This window comes from Pelodiscus sinensis, chromosome 31 (assembly GCF_049634645.1).
Source record: "Pelodiscus sinensis isolate JC-2024 chromosome 31, ASM4963464v1, whole genome shotgun sequence".
Classification (NCBI taxonomy): Eukaryota; Metazoa; Chordata; order Testudines; family Trionychidae; genus Pelodiscus; species Pelodiscus sinensis.
Genome location: NC_134741.1, coordinates 1,467,637 through 1,485,478, shown reverse-complemented (window position 1 = coordinate 1,485,478; position 17,842 = coordinate 1,467,637). Strand labels below are relative to the sequence as shown.

General features: G+C 51.2%; 1 protein-coding gene across 4 annotated transcripts; it reads left to right on the top strand.

The window, feature by feature from the left end:
• The first annotated feature begins 2,203 nt into the window (after nucleotides 1-2,203).
• LOC112544451 (uncharacterized) lies at nucleotides 2,204-15,719 on the top strand. Of its 4 annotated transcripts, none has more exons than XM_075912905.1 (6): nucleotides 2,204-2,308; nucleotides 6,526-6,613; nucleotides 10,471-10,594; nucleotides 13,210-13,410; nucleotides 14,310-14,423; nucleotides 14,703-15,714. In XM_075912905.1, exons 2-6 carry the CDS (start codon nucleotides 6,590-6,592, stop codon nucleotides 15,551-15,553), a joined length of 1,314 nt encoding a protein of 437 aa, XP_075769020.1. In that variant the 5' UTR covers nucleotides 2,204-2,308; nucleotides 6,526-6,589; the 3' UTR covers nucleotides 15,554-15,714. The 4 variants fall into 4 exon arrangements, with proteins under 4 accessions (XP_075769020.1, XP_075769018.1, XP_075769021.1 ...); XM_075912903.1 differs by having other exon boundaries at nucleotides 2,227-2,435; XM_075912902.1 differs by lacking the exon at nucleotides 2,204-2,308 and adding an exon at nucleotides 2,489-2,823 and having other exon boundaries at nucleotides 14,703-15,715.
• The last annotated feature ends 2,123 nt before the right edge of the window (nucleotides 15,720-17,842 follow it).

The following is a 17,842-nucleotide window of genomic DNA, read 5'->3' as shown; positions in this document are numbered from 1 at the left end:
TCCCACGAGAGGAGTTGTGGTGTGTGTAAAACTTTGTATAACTCGCAGGTTATATGTGCTCAAACATGGTAAACCACTTTCCCCTCCTCCATCCCTTCTACATACCTTTGAACTCCCTCAGAGTCTCCGACAGCACAATCCTTTTCTGGGAAAAACTGCTGATTTGTTCTTCTAGTTCAGGAGAAATCTCCTCTGGCAACTGGAACTGCCCCATCTCATACCTGGACAGAAACAATTTTTGGCCCGTTAGTTTCAACTCTAACAGGCGTGGAGTTAGAATTCCTCTAATTCTCCTACCCTGAGAACAGGAGCAACACAGCCCATGGCCATGAAACCTTCCCCTCAAAGGTCCCATCACTGTTCTTCACCTATGGCCCAGAGACCAGCTAGGGAACAAAAGTGGAACTGAGTCTCCATGGCCATCTCACTCCTTGGCCTCCACCTGGGAACCTCCTGTTCCTCAGCACCTTAAGGGCTGTAGAAATCTGCCCACTGAGAACTAGACTGAGACACCAGCTCCCCGCTCCCCAGATCCTTCCACACAGGTCTCCAAGCAGCTCTCGGGTGGGACAGACTCTTGATCCCTGCTGCCTTGGGCTCAATGTGCCCAGCAGTGACAGGGCCATGTTCTAGCCCCACAGTCCTGAGACAGCCAGTCCTGGGGAGGTGACAGCTCTAGGAAACTCATGACATCAAACTGTGTCCCTGAATGGGGAATTCCAGAGTCTTCTGTGAAATGGTGAGACACTCAGAATTAAATGAGTCAGAGACATTTATATCCAACATCTGGTGCTAACATCAGCTCCAAGCTTTCTACGTGTGGTGCAGTATGAGGGGAGTGAGAGCCTGCTCAAGGTGCTTCTAATGTCCTAGAGAAAAGAGACAGAAAAGAAACTCAGCCCCATCGGAGACACACAGGGGACCTCAGGGAAGGGATTTTGCAAATACAGGGAAGAGACATCCTGGCCTGACCCCAGGGCCATCGATTCCCTTAGCAAATGTGGCTTTGCCATCTCTAATGTCTCTATGCCTGCAACCCTACAAAAATTAACTGTCACTCACATGTCAGCAACGCACAAGGTGTTACACAGAGATCTGACAGTTGGATCCCAGTGCTTGAGATATAAAAGACTCCTTCCCGTGTAGGGAGCTGGGATGTTTCTCTCTGTCTCACCTGCAGGAATTCACTCACTGGCTTCTGACACTTTCCCTCAGGATGGGAAATCTGTGTGGAGAGTTTCCTGAGTGAGCCATTCTGGAGCTTGACAATCTCCTCATTCAACCTATCCAGCTGAGCCAGCAGGAGTAGCTTTTGTTCCTCCAGGAACTGCCTCAGCTGCTGAAACTCAGCCACAATCTTCTGCCTCTCGACTTGTGTCTGCTTCTGTACGAAAACAGGGAGAGGGCTGCTTGGGGTATGGATGCAGCCTGGGGCCCTTTCATTGGGAGGTGACTGCGTAGCCATCTTGATCTCTTTGCTGCCTGGAAACTCAGTGGCTTGGCTAGTTCTACCACGTTTGCCAACCACCAACTGGGCTGGAGGGGTCTCTGCTGCTCAGTGTCTCTGCAGTGAAGTCTGAGGGGAGCCTGGCAGAAATTGTGCCCACACTCAAGAGTGACAGGGGCTGTGAAATCCTCCACACAGAGACTTTCCATGGCTGCCTCCAGGCTGGGGAGCAGGGGTTGTGTCACTTTCCTGAGCTCAGCAATGGAGGAGCAGGTCCAGAGGGCGGTGTGTGAGGTACCAGCACTGAGGATACAAAAAAAGTCAGAATTAAAAATCAAAAAAATCAAAAAGTTTTGTTCACCCACCGCCCACGCCAGGGCCTCCATTCAGGCCCCTCAGCCACCTGCTCCAGCCAGAACCGCCCCTCCCGTCTCTGCGGCCCTCATGCCACGGCCCCTCCTCACCCTGTGTTCAAATCCCCCTCTCCGCACACTCTGCAGCCTCTCTGCGCCCTGGCCCGCAGTCCCCCCACACCCAGCCTGGTGGGAGCATCAGGGAGCGACCGCCCCGCCCCCGCCCGTTCTCCCTGCCCCGCGCGTTAATTGGAGCCGTTGCCCACAAAGCGCCAGCCAAGCTGGTGTCAGGAGCCGCCCCCCCGCAGCGATTAAACCGCCCGGCCCCGGCCCCAGTCCCACCTCCGCCCCCCTTTGCTCCTCCACTCATCCCCCCCCCTCCTGTGCCCGACGCTGCCCGGAAGCGGAAGTAGCCGCGCGGTGAGTAACGGCTCCCTCAGATTTCGCCCCTGGCGCCGGGGTTCCTGCCTCCCGCTCCCCAAAATCTCTGAGCTTCTGACAGCAACCGGTAAAACTCTAACCGCCCTGCACCGCTCCCCACACACGTGTCACGTGTAATATCGGTTGGTGTGAGATGGGGGGGCTGAACCCAGATGCCCCGTCTCAGTCCTGCAGCGCGAGGCCGAAGCTGTTGGGTGAGAAACTCCCCCCGCGCCGGGACGGAGGGTCACGTGAGCTCCGCCCACAGGCGCCCCCGCACCTCACCTGGGCTTCTCCGAGTCCCCAGTCCTGCCCCGCCCCCCTCAGAACCGGCCGCCCAGCAGTACGCGGGGGGCGCGGAGTGGAGGGGCTCAGGCCGCGCGTGCGCAGCGGGCCAGCTCCAGAGGGAGCTGCCTGGCCCGCTGGGTTGGGCTCCCGGGGCCGAGCCCCCCGTCCTCCACTCATGCGCGTGACCGGCCCCTCGCCCGCTGAGCAGCTGCCGCCGCACTCGGAGGGCCTCGCGGAACGATCCAGCCCGGTCTGCGCCTGCTCCAATCGGGCAGCCTCAGGCCTGAGACTAGCTGCTGGGGCCGCTGTATCCCGGTGCGTGCTGGTCGGGGCCGAACTGACCGTGCGGCCGGGGGGGAGTCACAGGGGGCAAAGGGAGCACGGGCTGGAAATGGGTGTGGAAGTGGTGAGGAGGCCAGGGGGTAAATGACACGGGGACCCATCCGTGGTGTTTGCAAAGCGGCCCGTAGGGCGGGGGGTTTCCCGGGGGACGGGGGCATCTGACTGGCCGGACGCAGGGAAACGTTTTAGCAGCAGCCCCTGTTCTGCGTCTGTGTCCGTACCAAGGGACCTGGCCTGCTGTCAAGCAGGGAGAGACAGGGAAGGGGGAGACAACAATATTTGTTCATTTTTTTAATTGTATCCTTGGGTATATATGGTTGTGACTACTTTCTTCCACTATTTGATCTGAGGAAGTGGGTCTGGCCCACGAAAGCTCATCATCTAATAAACCATCTTGTTAGTCTTTAAAGTGCTACATTGTCCTGCATTTTGCTTCAACTACCCCAGACTAACACGGCTACATTTCTATCACTATTCCCCCCCCCCCCTTGTTACACATGCTGGAAATAACCCTGGCCCACCCCGCAGGGCTGGAGCATGCCCAGGCAGAACCTGGTGCTGGCTCGAAACCGGGCTACATCTACACTGGCAGCTTCTTGCACAAGAACTCTTGCGGAAGAGGTCTTGTGCAAAAGCATATGATAGTGTAGACGCTCTCTTCTGGAAGAGTTTTTGTAGAAGAGATGTGCTTTTGCGCAAGAGCATCCATGGCAGTGTAGATACTCTCTTGTGCAAGAAAGCTCTGATGGCCATTTTAACCTTAGGGCTTTCTTGTGCAGAAATTCATGTTGCCTGTCTACACTGGCCTCTTGCACAAGAGGGCTTATTCCTGAGCGGGAGCATCATAGTTCTTGTGCAAGAAGCCCTGATTTTTATACAGTAGAATGTCAGTTCACTTGAGCAAGAACACACGGCCAGTGTAGACAGGCAGTAAGTTTTTGTGCAAGAGCGGCCGCTTTGGCGCAAGATCGCGCCAGTGTAGACACAGCCCCGGAGTCACTGACCCGCTGCGCACGCGCAGTCTCACCCCACCCCAGATTCCATACAGTGCCAGCTGGGTTTTCAGTGCATCCTGCCCCCTGCTCAGGCTCCACGCACCCCTGCTGTGATTAGCCCTGGAGGGAGCCAGCAGCAGCCTCTGACTCCGGGGTGAGAACAGAGGGAGGTAGCTGATCCCTCGCAGCGGTCACTGCGCATGTGTGATGGACCGGGCCGTGTCTGGGCACAGCTGAGGGCATCCGCTCAGGGCGAATTGCTCAAATCCGGGGCTCCTTACAGCCCCCCCAGACTGGTGACCTCTCCAAATAGGCCACAAACCAGTCCCACAGAGCACTTCAGCAACCTGCCTGAAGCCTCCCGAGCAAAACCCCTCCAACACCCCAGCAATATCCGTGCCCCAGATGGCCCCGGGCCTATACACAGGTGGGGGGTCCTAGCACCCAATCCCACCTACCCCGAACAAGTTCTGTCCGGTTCCAAGAAACCAGCCACAGATCCCTGGTCAATTTACCCTCTGGACCTTACCCACAAATCACGCTGGGCCAATCCTTTAGAATCTATATCTAAAGGTTTATTATTACAAGAAAGAAAAGCATGAGAGTAAGGTTATTAAAGTACAGTACGTTACATGCACCGAATCTCCCAGTCCTCGATGCAGGCTCTAGCAGAGATGTTGCAGCTGCTGGTTTAAAAGTTCTTATTGCACATCCTACGATCAGGATGGGTTCACAGGTCTTCCAGGCTCTTCAATCCCTGCAATGCTGCCTCTGGGATGAAGTGCTGAGCTGAGAACAAAATGGCATTGACCACATGGCCTCTTTATACCCCCTTCCTGGCCTCTTCTGGTCTCAGCCGGTCACCTGGTCCTCAGCCTCTCTCTGCTGGCAGCTCTTGGGTCTCCGCCCTCCTGCTATAGGTGTGTCTTTGGCCCATCAAGTGCCATGTTCTACAGGGTTTCCCTACTCAGCCTGTCCATAGCAATGCTTAACCACATTCCAAGAAATATTCAGCTCCCACACAGATTCCTATCTACACACATAGACATTATATACTCACATAAACAGTGTACACAGGATCAGCAAACAACAAGCTCCCATTCAATACCCCACATGGCCCCCTTCTATATCATTGTTGGGGCCAGCACCCCCACCTATGGGTGCAGCAGCGATCTGGCTGCTTCCCTCCAATTCAGTAATGTGACAGCATGCGCTGCAAATTATGAGGGAGCCATTGCTGCAGTTAGTCGCCAGCTGCTTCTGGCAAGCGCTGGGTTAGGGATGGGGCCAGAGGAATCGGGAGCTGTGGGGCTCGGCCAAGGAAGTCAGGAGGAGTGTGGGTGGGGACAGGTCATGTGTCCACTGGGGAGGTGCTAAGGAGGAATGGGGGTTGGCTGAGGCTGGGGTGGATCAATTGCTGGGGGGGGCCTGTGAGGGGAGGTATTCCCCAGGATGGGCTGCGTGGGGGTGTAACACATGGCGGGGGGGCGGGGATCAAAGATCACATGACACTGGCACCAATCTGGTGACGGGGGGGGTTGTTACCTGGGGCAGAGAGAATTTCTCTGGCTGGGCCCCACCCTGTGGGTCAGGCTTCCTCTGCTAGCCTGGTGGGGTGAGCATGTCAAAGATGCAGCTCTCCTGAGGTGTCTGAAGGGGGGTGGGAGCAGAAGGGAGCTTGGGGCAGGGTAGTGGGGTGTGTGGGGGTGTGCAAGGTCCAGTGGGGGGTATGAGTGGGAGGTTGCGGGGAGGGATCTGAGGAGGGGATGGGGGCAGTAGGGAGGGGAGGGTGTAGGAGACAGGTGTGACCTGTAGGGGATGTAACAGTGCAGTTCATTAATCGATAACCAAAAGCTAATTTGTTATTGCTATAGACCAGTGTTTCTCAACCTTTTTTTATAAGTACCCCTTAAAAAAAGTACCCCAGTACCTACTGATTTCAGACACATAATTTGTTTTCTACCACTGCAACACGTTTGTTTAAACAACTTAATCGTTGCCGTTCTTCCATGCTATTAATGGAGGATCTATGGGGTCTGAGAGAGAAGTTGGGTGCAGAAGGGAGCTTGGGGTTTGCGATCTGGGAGGAAGTTTGGGTGAAATAGACCATTGTTTCTCAACCTTTTTTTATAAAGTACCTGTTTAAAAAAAAATACTCCTAGTAACTACAGTTTTCTCTCACACATTTTTTTTCCTACCATTACAACACATTTGTTTAAATAGCTTCATCATAGCTGAGCATGCGATGAAATTTTTGGGTGTAAAAGGTACAAAAATAATAAAGAACTGTAGAACTTAAAACAAAAATTCCATTTTCTCCAAATTTCAGTTGTGTTGAAGTACCGCCAGACTTCCCTTGAGTACCCCAAGGGTAGTCATACCACTGGTTTAGAAACACTGAAATAGGGAATCGTGACCTGGGGCGGAAGTGCAGGGATTTGGGCTGTGACCAAAGGTAGTGAATTTGGGTGCAAGGTCTGAGCGTGGGTTATGAGTGTAGGAAGGGATACAGTGTATGGGGATGGAGCAGGGGTATAGAATACTTGGATTACTTGGGGTAGGGATGCAGAGGGTTGGGGATTCAGGGGCTGGGGTACCAGAGGCACCCCTCTTGGAGGAGGGTGTGAAATGGATCAACCCCCTTTGGAAACCTCTTCAATTGCCTCTGTTGCCCTGACAGGTTGAAGTATCACATCCACACTTTGCTCCAGATCGTCCCATCTTGTTGGAGGCAGGGCAGGGAAATGGCTGTGGTGAAGCCAGCTCAGGTAAGGAATTTTGTGAGAGCTGTGTGTGTGAAGGGGGCTTAGTAGAGGGGGAGGGCAGAAAATACCCAGGTGAGGCAGGAAATGTGGAACTAAGGTTGAAGAGGATCCTAAAGGGAGCAGGAAAGAATCCATTGATCATCCTTCATGTAGGAACAAATGATACGGCTAGATTCTCGCTGGAACGAATCAAGGGAGACTATGTCAGGTTGGGGAGGACGCTTAAGGAAATCGAGGCTCAGGTGATTTTCAGTGGGATTCTGCCTGTTCCTAGAGAAGGGCAACAAAGCTGTGATAGGATTATGATGCTCAATAGGTGCCTCAGGCAGTGGTGCTATAAGGAGGGCTTTGGGATGTATGGCCATTGGGAGGCATTCACGGACAGAGGACTGTTCTCTCGGGATGGACTTCACCTAAGTAGGGAAGGAAACACATTTCTAGGATGGAGGCTGGCACAACTGATTAAGAGAGCTTTAAACTAGGAATTTGGGGGAGATGGTTGGGAGATGTCCAGGTAATCTCTACGCCGGATTTTAGCATTGAGAGGGAGGAAAACGAAGTAAGAAAGGATATAGCCAGGGTAGGAGAATGTACATAAGGAGGAAGGGCAGAGTGGATACTAGTCTAATAGGTCATATCGGAGGTAAAATGTCCATGCCAAATGGGGTAAAGAATGTGAGTGAGGTGAAACAGCAAAAATTAAGATGTTTGTACACCAATGCGAGGAGCCTAGGTAACAAAATGGAGGAACTAGAGCTACTGGTCCAGAAAGTGAAACCAGATATTATAGGAATAACAGAAACATGGTGGAATACTAGGCATGACTGGAGTACAGGTATTGAAGGGTATGAACTGTTTAGGAAAGACAGGAATAAAGGTAAAGGTGGTGGAGTAGCATTGTACAGTAAACTTCCGATAATCCGGCACCTTTAGGACCCAGGGGGTGCCAGATTATCAGCTATGCTGGACTATCAGAAGGGGGGGCTATGAGGGGTCTGGAGTGGGGTGGGAGAGGATGCCACCCCAGACCCCTCATAGCCCACCCTTACGATAGTCCAGCTCTGCCCCAGGTGTTCCTGATTCAGCCGCTGCTGGTCAGTTTCAGCAGCAGCTGAATCGGGGATGCCTGCAATAGAGCAGCTGGGGCGCTGCCCAAAGGACGGCGCTGTGGGACCAACCCGGCAGGACCCCAGCTGCTCTGCCCCAGGGGTCCCCGATTCAGCCGCTGCTGAAACAGATCAGCGGCTGATTGCAGGAAGCCCGGGGCAGAGCTGTCCTTTGGCACTGCGGGACCAACCTGGCAGCACCCCAGCTGCTCTGCTCCTAGCTTCCCCGATTCAGCTGCTGGTCAGTTTCAGCAGCAGCTGAAAGGGGGAAGCCTGTCTGGCTGCCACAGCACTTCTGGGTTCCTGATGGTGCTGGACCATCCGGAGTCCCAGAGCATTGGATGCTGGACTAATGGAGTTTTACTGTATATCAATGATGAGGTAGATTGCAAAGAATTAAAAAGTGAAGGAATGGAGAAGACGTTTGTCTGGGCAAAAATCACATTGGGGAAGAAAACTATTAGATCCTCCCTTGGGATAGTGCTTGGGGTGTGCTATAGACCACCAGGATCTAATTTGGGTATGGATAGAGACCTCTTTAATGTTTTTAAAGAAGTAAATACTAATGGAAACTGTTTAATCATGGGAGACTTCAACTTTCCAGATATAGACTGGAGAGCAAATACTGATAATAATAATAGGGCTCAGATTTTCTTAGATGTGCAGGCCACAGTGGGTCGGTGAGATTCTGTGGCCTGCATTGTGCATGGGGTCAGACTAGATGATCAAAATGGTCCCTTCTAACCTTAAAGTCTATAGGTGTGTCTAGACTGGCAAGATGTTGTGCAAAAGCAACTGCTTTTGTGCAAAAACTTGCCAGCTGTCTACACTGGCTGCTTGAATTTGTGCAAGAGCACTGACTTTGTAATGTACAAAATTAGTGCTTCTTGCGCAAATACTTTCCCGCTCAGGAAAAAGCCTTCTGGCGCAAGAATACTTGCTCAAGAGGACCAGTGTAGACAGGGAAGAATTGTTTTGCGCAAAAAAGCCCCTATGGTTAAAATGGCAATCGGGGCTTTCTTGCGCAAAATCGCGTCTAGACTGGCCACAGATGCTTTTGCGCAAAAGCACTTGCCAATCTAGACACGCTTTTGCGGAAATACCTTTAATGGAAAAACTTTTCCTTTTAAAAGTATTTCCAGAAAATCATGCCAGTCTAGACGCAGCCTATGTGTCTATGAAATGGGCAAGGTGGGATAAAACTTCTGGTACATGCTTAGCCTAGGGCCTGATGGTCTGAACAGGCCCATTGGGAGGGGGATGAAGTTCTATTTCTGAAAGAGAAAACACCCCATGGACAGGTGTGGGAAACTAACCAGAGTCTCTATTGGTCTATCAGTAGCGACTTGTTGTCGTACTTCAGTAACTTCAGTGGTCTATACTGTCAGTGTGAGTGTCAGCGTCAGCGTAATCTGGTCAGGGTTCTTGGGGTTTTCCCGGAGCACTCCTGACAGAACCTCAGTCTACTCCATCGGTGATGATAAACTTTCGGCTGCATGCCAAACTATCTGTGCTCACTTTATCTAGAGTGTTAGAGCCCGTGCACTTGGGTCAACACAGGATATCTCTGAGAGCCCCCGGAAACAACAGATGCAGGCAGGTTTGAATTCAGTCGAGCAGGTTTATTGTCAAATGCAAAGCTCTAATAGTTGGTAGCAGAGATCCTACAATGCTACACCACTGTGCCTTATGGCCTGCGTTGACAAGGTACCAACACCTAGCAGGCCTATTGCCATATAGCAGACATTAACAGCAGTTAGTCAGAGTTAAGCCGCTGTACATTCTGTACGTTTTAGCAATGACACCTGCCGTTCAGGCCCCTAGTGCGCCCCTCCCTCTCTCCCTCCCCCCAAGGTCGGCTAGAGAGCACCCTTAGTGGTGTTCTTTTAGAGACAGGTACAGGTGCATCACTTCTTTACATACCAGGTTACCACCCTCTGTTGCCTAGTTACCACCCTTACCTAACAGAAGGAGGGCTTACTTACGTAAGTGACCTTCATGCTGTCAGTTCCTACCTGGTCCTGAACCTAGGTCGGTAACTGCATAGCTCCCAGGGAGTCCTTGTACCGACACATTCCTTACTAAGATGTTCTGCAAATCTCTTTTAGTGTACAGTCTATACCTGGTGCCTCCTTACGTCCTAACTGACCTGCTCACACAGTCATCCCTCGGGCCTCTTGCTTGACTAATATACTGCTGAACCAAAGTCTTGCTCACTATGTTACAGGCCTCTATTTAGGCCTGCTGACTCTATATTACTGACCCACAACTTACTACACTAGCCAGGATGGGCAGGGAGGGTGTCTCGAGCCTCTGTTTGCCAGAAGCTGGGAATGGGCAACAGGGGGTAGATCACTTGGTGATTCCGTTTTGTTCATTCCCTCTGGGGCACCTGCATTGGCCACTGTGGGCAGACAGGACACTGGGCTAGAGAGGCCTTTGGTCTGACTCAGCCTGGCCTTTCCTGTTGCTGTTCCTCACATTGGAGACCGAGCTCACTAGCCAGAGGCTGCTGGGATTCCTGTCCCCGTGGCCTCTGCAGAACTCTGCTTCCCTGGTAGCCTGTGGCTGGCAGGTGAGTGACTGAGAAGACCCTGCTGGGAGGCACAAAGATCTCTCCCTTCTCTCTCCCCTGGAGCCTCCTGGCCTTTCTGGGCAGGATTGAGGTGAGATTCTACTCCGGCTTCCTCTATTGTGAGTAGTGGGGCTCTGGCTGGGGCAGCAGATGCTGAATGAGGAGCCCTGTTGTTTCAGATGCTGGTGACGTTCGAGGAGGTGGCTGTGTATTTCACTGCGGGGCAGGGGGTGCTGCTGGGCCCTGCTCAGGGAGCCCTCTACAGGGATGTCATGCAGAACTACGAGATGGTGGCTGCATTGGGTAAGGATTCCTGTTACCTCAGCTACCAAAGTCCTGGGGCCAGCGTTTCTGCATCGGCTCAATTTAATTAGAGTGGAGTAAGACCTACAATCCCCATGTGAAAGACACTTGAATCACCATGCTTCCTTCTGAGGAACAGGAGAGTCAGATACCTAGGGGACATGCTAATTCAACTTGGGGAGAAGAGAGCTCAGATCTCTGGCCCCAACCCAGACATGCAGCTCATCCCTTGCTGCAGCTAGCCCCATGTGAAACTTTGTCCAGCTTCCCAGGCAAATGGTGTCCTCTAATTATACACCCCTCCAAGGCTAAGATTACCATGAGCCTCAGTCATTGTAAACATTCTGGCCTGGGCATCCTCCCTCAGTGAGTCACCCCCAAATTCACCTCCACATTGAGATAGTGGTGCAGTGTTCAGAGCATTACTACAGGACAGATATAGACAGATATAGGAGGGATCCGGGAAAAGCTATGCCTAAGTCTAAGGAATGTCTGCTTTTTCAGAAAAATTTCTGAGAACACAGACATGTTCTTTCACCATCCTTTTAAACCTTGTTTGAGGAGGAGGAAGAGATGTCTCAAAAGAGAAGGTTTTACTGAAAGTTGGTGTGGTATACACGGGCCAAATTTTGGAAAAGCCTCTTTAAAAAAAAAAAAAAAAAAAAAAACAGAAAGAAAGCAAAATTTGCATACTTTTTTCAACGTTTCTTTGCAGTGTAGACATAGCCTTAGAGTGGGCAGGGTGAAGGGCAGAGGCTACAGCAGAATTACTGAGCATGCTCAGTGCCCCTACATTCTCCGTAAGTAGCACAGCTGTACAGGGAGCAGCTTTCTACATACCACAGGTCTCATTGCTCCCTGGGAGCCTTGCAGGGCATGTAAGAGTTTCCCCTTCCTTCCCCAGGAGCAGTTCCCCGGTGCCCAGAGCTGCAGATGAGCAGGTTGGCCCGAGGCTGCTTCCAGTGGAACTTGTTGTGCTCCTTGCCCAAGACCCAGGGAAACTGCCACCACATCCCAGTGTGTGTGGGGTGGGGAAGCAAGCCCTGGAAGGAATCAGAAGGGGGTTGAAGACGGGAACAGGGATTTGTGAAGTGGGGGCAGGGGAGATGCAAGAGCTGGGAGCAAGAGCAGCCTGGCTGAGGAAGCGAGAGACCTAGGTTGTACAGAAGGAAATGGGGGAGATACAATGGCAACTCTCCCACCTCATGGGGCAGGTGGGAAGACGGCAGAGGTGACTGGTGGTAGCAATAGGGGACCCCATGTCCCGGACAATATTTCAGTTGCTAATTGCTACTAGGGTGCACCAAATGCCCCCAGCCTCTGTGGGTGCCCCTCCCTCTGCAGGCACCAGTCGTCCACCCAGCAGCGAGAAGGGAATTCTTTACATTTTGATTTTTTTAGTGTTGTAGATATTGGCAAACTGGTCCATTACAGACTGGCAGCATTTCATTTGCATATTTGCATATTGATTTTTCCATAATAAATATGCAAATAAAATCTTCCTGGTCTGCCAACATTTGTGAATGGGTTTGCTGGTCTGTGGTATAAAGTGGGAAGCCCTGATCTAGTGGATATGGCTGTGTGAAAGCTGAAGCCAGACAATTTCAGGCTAGAAAAGAGGCACAAATGTTTGGTAGGCACGATGATGAGCTACAGAAATCCATGGCCACAGGAAGTGGTGGATTCTCCTTCTCTTGATCTCTTCAACTCAACGCTGGCAACTTTCTAGAAAACATGCTGTGAGGAAACAGAACTTTGTGCTTGGATTTCTGGGCTAAGTGTAGTGGCTTGTGCCACAGAGGGGGTCAGACTGCAGGGCTAACGTTCCCCTTGGATACTGCAAATCTATGAATTTTAGGGTCTCATCCTGCAAACACTCATCACGCATGCTTAACTGGCATTAACTTCACTGCATCTCTGTTGTGGAGAGGGGTATAAAGTCTCTGTTGGTTTAGTCCTTATGAGAAGGCCTGAGTCTGTGCTACAAATAAATGGAGGAAATTGAGGTATTTTAGCTGCAGGAACCTAAATTTAGACACCTAGATCCATGCTCAGGCAGCATAATTAGTGGCTTGTTTCTTGAAAACACTGGGGCTACATCTACACTGGCCCCAAATTCCGGAAAAGTGATGCAAAGCAGGTAAGTCAGAATAGGGAAATCCACGGGGGATTTAAATATCCCCCGCGGATTTAAATAAACATGTCCGCCGCTTTTTTCCAGCTTTCTACAAGCCGGAAAAAAAGCGGCGGACATGTTTATTTAAATCCGCGGGGGATATTTAAATCCCCCGCGGATTTCCCTATTCTGACTTACCTGCTTTGCATCACTTTTCCGGAATTTGGGGCCAGTGTAGACGTAGCCTGGGTGCTCAGAACTGAATCCCATTGTTACAGGTGCAGTAATGTTGAAACTCAAGCCAGGTGACAGAAATGAATGTGGATTTGGCATCTAATTTGTGCGTGGTGATTATGGAATATCTAGACTCAGCAATTGCCCACAATGGCAGAGTCTAGCATATCCATCACTAGGGACAGAGTCTGGGGAGAATGGGGGTGTGGAAAAGGATTTAAAGCCCCTTTTGAAATGTCTCCAATTCCCCTTCTTCCCCTGCTAGGCTGCAGAACACCCATGTCTGTCTCCGGCTCAATCCCTGGCCTGCACAGCCAGGGACAGGAAATGGCTGTGGCGGAGCCAGTGAGCTTTGAGGAGGTGGCTGTGTTTTTTTCTGAGGAGGAATGGGCTCTGCTGGACCTGGGCCAGAGAGCCCTCTACTGGGATGTGATGCAGGAGAATTATGAGGCTGTGAGCTGGCTGGGTAAGGATTCCTGTCCCCTCGGGTATCAGAAGCTGGGTGGGCTCCAGAGTTAGATTTGGTTCAGGGACTCTCATTGCCAGGGCTTGACAAACAGCGGTGAAATCTACTTGCCAGCCCTGCACTGCGCATGCGCAAGACCCGCATTGCACATGTGTGCACCGCCAGTAAATTGGCGACGGGCTGAAATCTACTCGCCATGGGTGAGTAGAAACAGCGATTTGTCGAGCCCTGCTCATTGCCCCCATCTGCGATGTCAAGAATATTTGCCCCAATAATCCTGGCTCCTGTGTGAGAGAATGTCCCCTCCATGCCCCCTTCCGACAGGAAGTCGGGATCAGGAGTGTGGAGCAGCCAGCCAAGGGTTCATTTTCCTGCTCTGACAACTTCCCCTGCCTCATTCTGGCCCAAGTACAGCATCTGAGCCGAGGAGCAGGGTGAGCCGAGCCCCCAGCCAGGAGCTCTCTGGACAGAGCCTTTGGGGCTCTAGAGGTCTGCTGGGTCCTTTCTCTCCAAGCCCTAGTGACCTGCCAAGTGGCAGCAGCTATCTGACCCCTGCCTGGGGGCCTCAGTGTGAGACCTGCCAACCCTGAGAACTCCTTCTGAGCAGTGTGTTCCTGTCCTGCCCTGGCATGCCAGGAGGATGGAATGGGGTGTGAAGGACACTTAGTTGTACCCTACAGAGTGCATCAGAGCACTCAGCTCCTTGGGGAATAAGCTGGGCTATTCCTGAGGCAAGGGGGATGCACCTGGCCTCCAGGAGAGTGGGTCGTGGGATCTTGTCTGTGTAAGATACGGAAGGAGCTTCTCTGGGTGGGAGACTCAGATCCTGGCTCTGGAAGCAATAATGGTACCGACCCTAATGAACAACATCAACTCTTCTTTAATTGCTCCCCAAACAGGATTTTCACTCTCTAAAGCTCATGTGTTCTCCAGGGTGGACCGAGGGGAAAAGCTGCAGATTCTGGATCTTCAGGGTTGTAAAGAAGGAGAGATCACCAGTGACACCCACACAGGTGATTAGTCAGCTAAACTGATTCACAATCCATTTTCTCTGTTCTTGTAGCAGGTGGCTCTTGTGCAAATTCATCAAGTCTAACTGACCCTTCAGCCTGTCTTCAACTCCAGTGTTAGGGTGCTGGGTGGGCAAAAGGGTTATGTGGAAGAAGAGTCTACTTGGCTTCAATCTTTCCAGCCATTCTTTGAGCGTGTTCCCCCTTTTCTATTTCTGTTTTAGAGTTTTCTTTCAGCTAAGCAAAGGAAATAACTCTTCTCTGGATTCCCTGTCCCAACAGGAGGTGGGACACTGACTGAGAACCATGAGAAGAATTTTCAGCAGGAAGAACCAGCACGAATGGCTCCATGTGGGATGTTATTGGGAGGATCTGAAGGGCATGCTACTCAGAGTCCTGAGGAAGGAGAGGCCTGTGAGAGTCAGTGTAGCTCACAAAGGCGGCAAGAAAAACATCCAAGGAAGGGACAGGGTAAATCCAGTCACAAGAGCAGAGGGGTGAAAACAAACACAGAAAATGTTCAACAGAAAATCCCCCATCAACAGTCCCCCTGTGCTCACAGTGACTGTGCAACTCTTATTAAACATGAAAGAGCCCACATAGAGGATAAACCCTTCAGCTGCTCTGACTGTTGGAAAAGCTTCAGTCGGAGCTCAAATCTTCTTACTCATCGGAGAACGCACACAGGGGAGAAACCCTTTAGCTGCTCTGATTGTGGGAAAAGCTTCAGTCGGAGCTCAAATCTTCTTCTCCATATGAGAACCCACACTGGGGAGAAACCCTTCAGCTGCTCTGAGTGTGGGAAAAGCTTCAGTTGTAGCTCTAATCTCCATATCCATTGGAGAACCCACACAGGAGAGAAACCGTTCAGCTGCTCTGACTGTGGGGAGAGCTTCATTCAGAGGTCATATCTTCTTATCCATCAGAGAACCCACACGGGGGAAAAACCCTTCAACTGCTCTGACTGTGGGAAAAGCTTCATTTGTAGATCAAAGCTTAATACACATAGGAGAATCCACAACGGGGAGAAACCCTTCAAGTGCTCTGATTGTGGGAAAAGCTTCAGTTGGAGGACACAGCTTGTTAGACATCGGCAAACCCACACAGGAGAGAAATCCTTCATCTGCTCTTGAGTATGGGAAGAACTTCAGTAAGAATTCAAACCTTGTACATTGGAGAACCCACACAGGGGAGAGACCCAATACCAGAGGGCTACGTCTACACTGGCCCCTTTTCCGGAAGGGGCATGTAAATTTCATGAGTCGTCGTAGGGAAATCCGCGGGGGATTTAAATATCCCCCGCGGCATTTAAATAAAAATGTCCGCCGCTTTTTTCCGGCTTTTAAAAAAGCCGGAAAAGAGCGTCTACACTGGCCCCGATCCTCCGGAAAAAGCGCCCTTTTCCGGAGGCTCTTATTCAAAGTATTCAAAGTAGGAATAAGAGCCTCCGGAAAAGGGCGCTTTTTCCGGAGGATCAGGGCCAGTGTAGACGCTCTTTTCCGGCTTTTTTAAAAGCCGGAAAAAAGCGGCGGACATTTTTATTTAAATGCCACGGGGGATATTTAAATCCCCTGCGGATTTCCCTACGACGACTCATGAAATTTACATGCCCCTTCCGGAAAAGGGGCCAGTGTAGACGTAGCCGAGGTGGGGAAAACTTCTCAGCAAGCAGAATCTGGCCTGCCTAGGGCTTTGATCCTGCCCATGAGTCAGTGCCAGGCCCCACCTCCTTATGGGCATGTGCTGCAGAGGAAGGAGCTCAGCCCTGCCCCTCTTTCTACCAAGCAGCCACTGGAAGTTTTGGAGGGTTTTTTTTATTTGTTTTTTGGCTTCTCACTTGTGTGGTGTCCAGCTGAGTTTTCTGTGGATCAGTGACCCCCAACTGAAAAATGGTTTCTCCACCCCTGTCTTAAATAAAGGAAGACATTGAAACTTTTTGTGTTGGCCATAAAGTTTTATTTTGTTTAAAGTGGAGTTTGACAGAGTAACACAGTCACAATGCTTGATCTGTTTTATAATGTAATTAAAACTGATCTCCCCAGCTGCTGCACTAGCATAATGGCTCAGGTATAATGATATAATTAACTGTGTGTGTCCATTAGCAACTTGTAGTATGTGGAAAGGTTTGCATCAACTCAGTGTGTGTGGTGGAAAGAGTGTGGCCAAAACACAGGTCTCACTGTGAGCAGGCTTTGAACCTGTGCAGGGAAACTATTGCATGCGTTCCCAAACTGGGGAGAAGTTTTGCTGCTATTTTTGGCGGGGGCGAGGGGGGGCCTGCGGGTTTTTCAAAAAACAAAAAGGGAGGCATGATGCGGAAAAGTTTGGGAACTGCTGCCCTATTTGATTTCAGTTCTAACACCTTAACCACTCAGGCATTACAGCTATGAGTGCAGTAGTGCCGTAGGGCCAGGAAAACTGGTAAATAATCCCAGTGCCCAGGCCTGACATCACCTGCCACACAGAATTCAAACAGCAAACCTGGCTCCCGAAGCACAGCAGGAGTTTGTGGTTTCCCAGTGCAGGTAAAAATCCTGTTTCCAGTGAGGTCTGTGTTTTGGCCACATGCAAGCTGCACAACCCCCAAGACATTCTCCTCACACTCCTCATCCCCCATCAATCCCCTTCTGCCACTTTCAGAGAGATGCCAGGGATGGTGCCTTATGCTGGGTCCCTAAGGTCTCAGAGAAACTCAGCTCCTTCAGCCTCTGCCTGCCTGTGTATCAAAGCTTGGGGAACTGTTCCTGCTGTATATGAGGGTGAGATGCTGCTTCATTCTCAGCCTATCTTGTTTCTGAGGTTTAGATGGTGTTTGTGTTTATTTCTTGCGTGATCTGCTTTGCCCTGTGTGCTCACATCACTCCAGCCAATCTCTGGATTGATAGAGCTTTTCGCCTTTTTCTAAACTACGGTGTGTTGCTAGATGTGCTGCAGGAACCTGTGCAGGAACAACAGCTGGTGCATTGGCCTCACAACATGGCGGGGTGAGTGCCCCGGGTAGCACACTTACACTGCTGAGGCTTGTGACTTGGTCAAGATGGGACAGGGCTGGAGAACCAGGCTTTGGGGATGGGAGTAGCTGCAGCTAGGTCTGGCCCAGGCTGTATAAATATTTGTGTGAGGGCAGCATTAGGGGCCATTTCCACTTTATCCTGGCAGCACAGGGTGAGAGGGGCCCAGGCTGGGGAGACACAGGATGTTGGGAGGGGCCCAGTTTCAGGTGGCAAACCAGGGGGCCCTTCACTATCAATAACTTAGTGCATCTCTCTCCCAATAGTTCTGTCAGTACCAAGCTCTGGGGGCAGTCAGCCCTGTCAGTGCAAGGAAATAGCAGAATGAAGGTGCCTGTACAGCCTGGACCCAGGGCTGTTGTGCATGTAACACAGACTCACAAGTCCTTTTCTGTCACTGTTTCAATCCGT

Bases quoted from the DNA above. Each gene is read 5' to 3' on its own strand.
- LOC112544451 (XM_075912902.1), top strand. From the start codon at position 2,684: ATGCGCGTGACCGGCCCCTCGCCCGCTGAGCAGCTGCCGCCGCACTCG. The intron at 6,614-10,470 runs GTAAGGAATTTT...CTGTTGTTTCAG, and splicing joins CTGTGGTGAAGCCAGCTCAG to ATGCTGGTGACGTTCGAGGA. The intron at 14,424-14,702 runs GTGATTAGTCAG...CTGTCCCAACAG, and splicing joins CACCAGTGACACCCACACAG to GAGGTGGGACACTGACTGAG.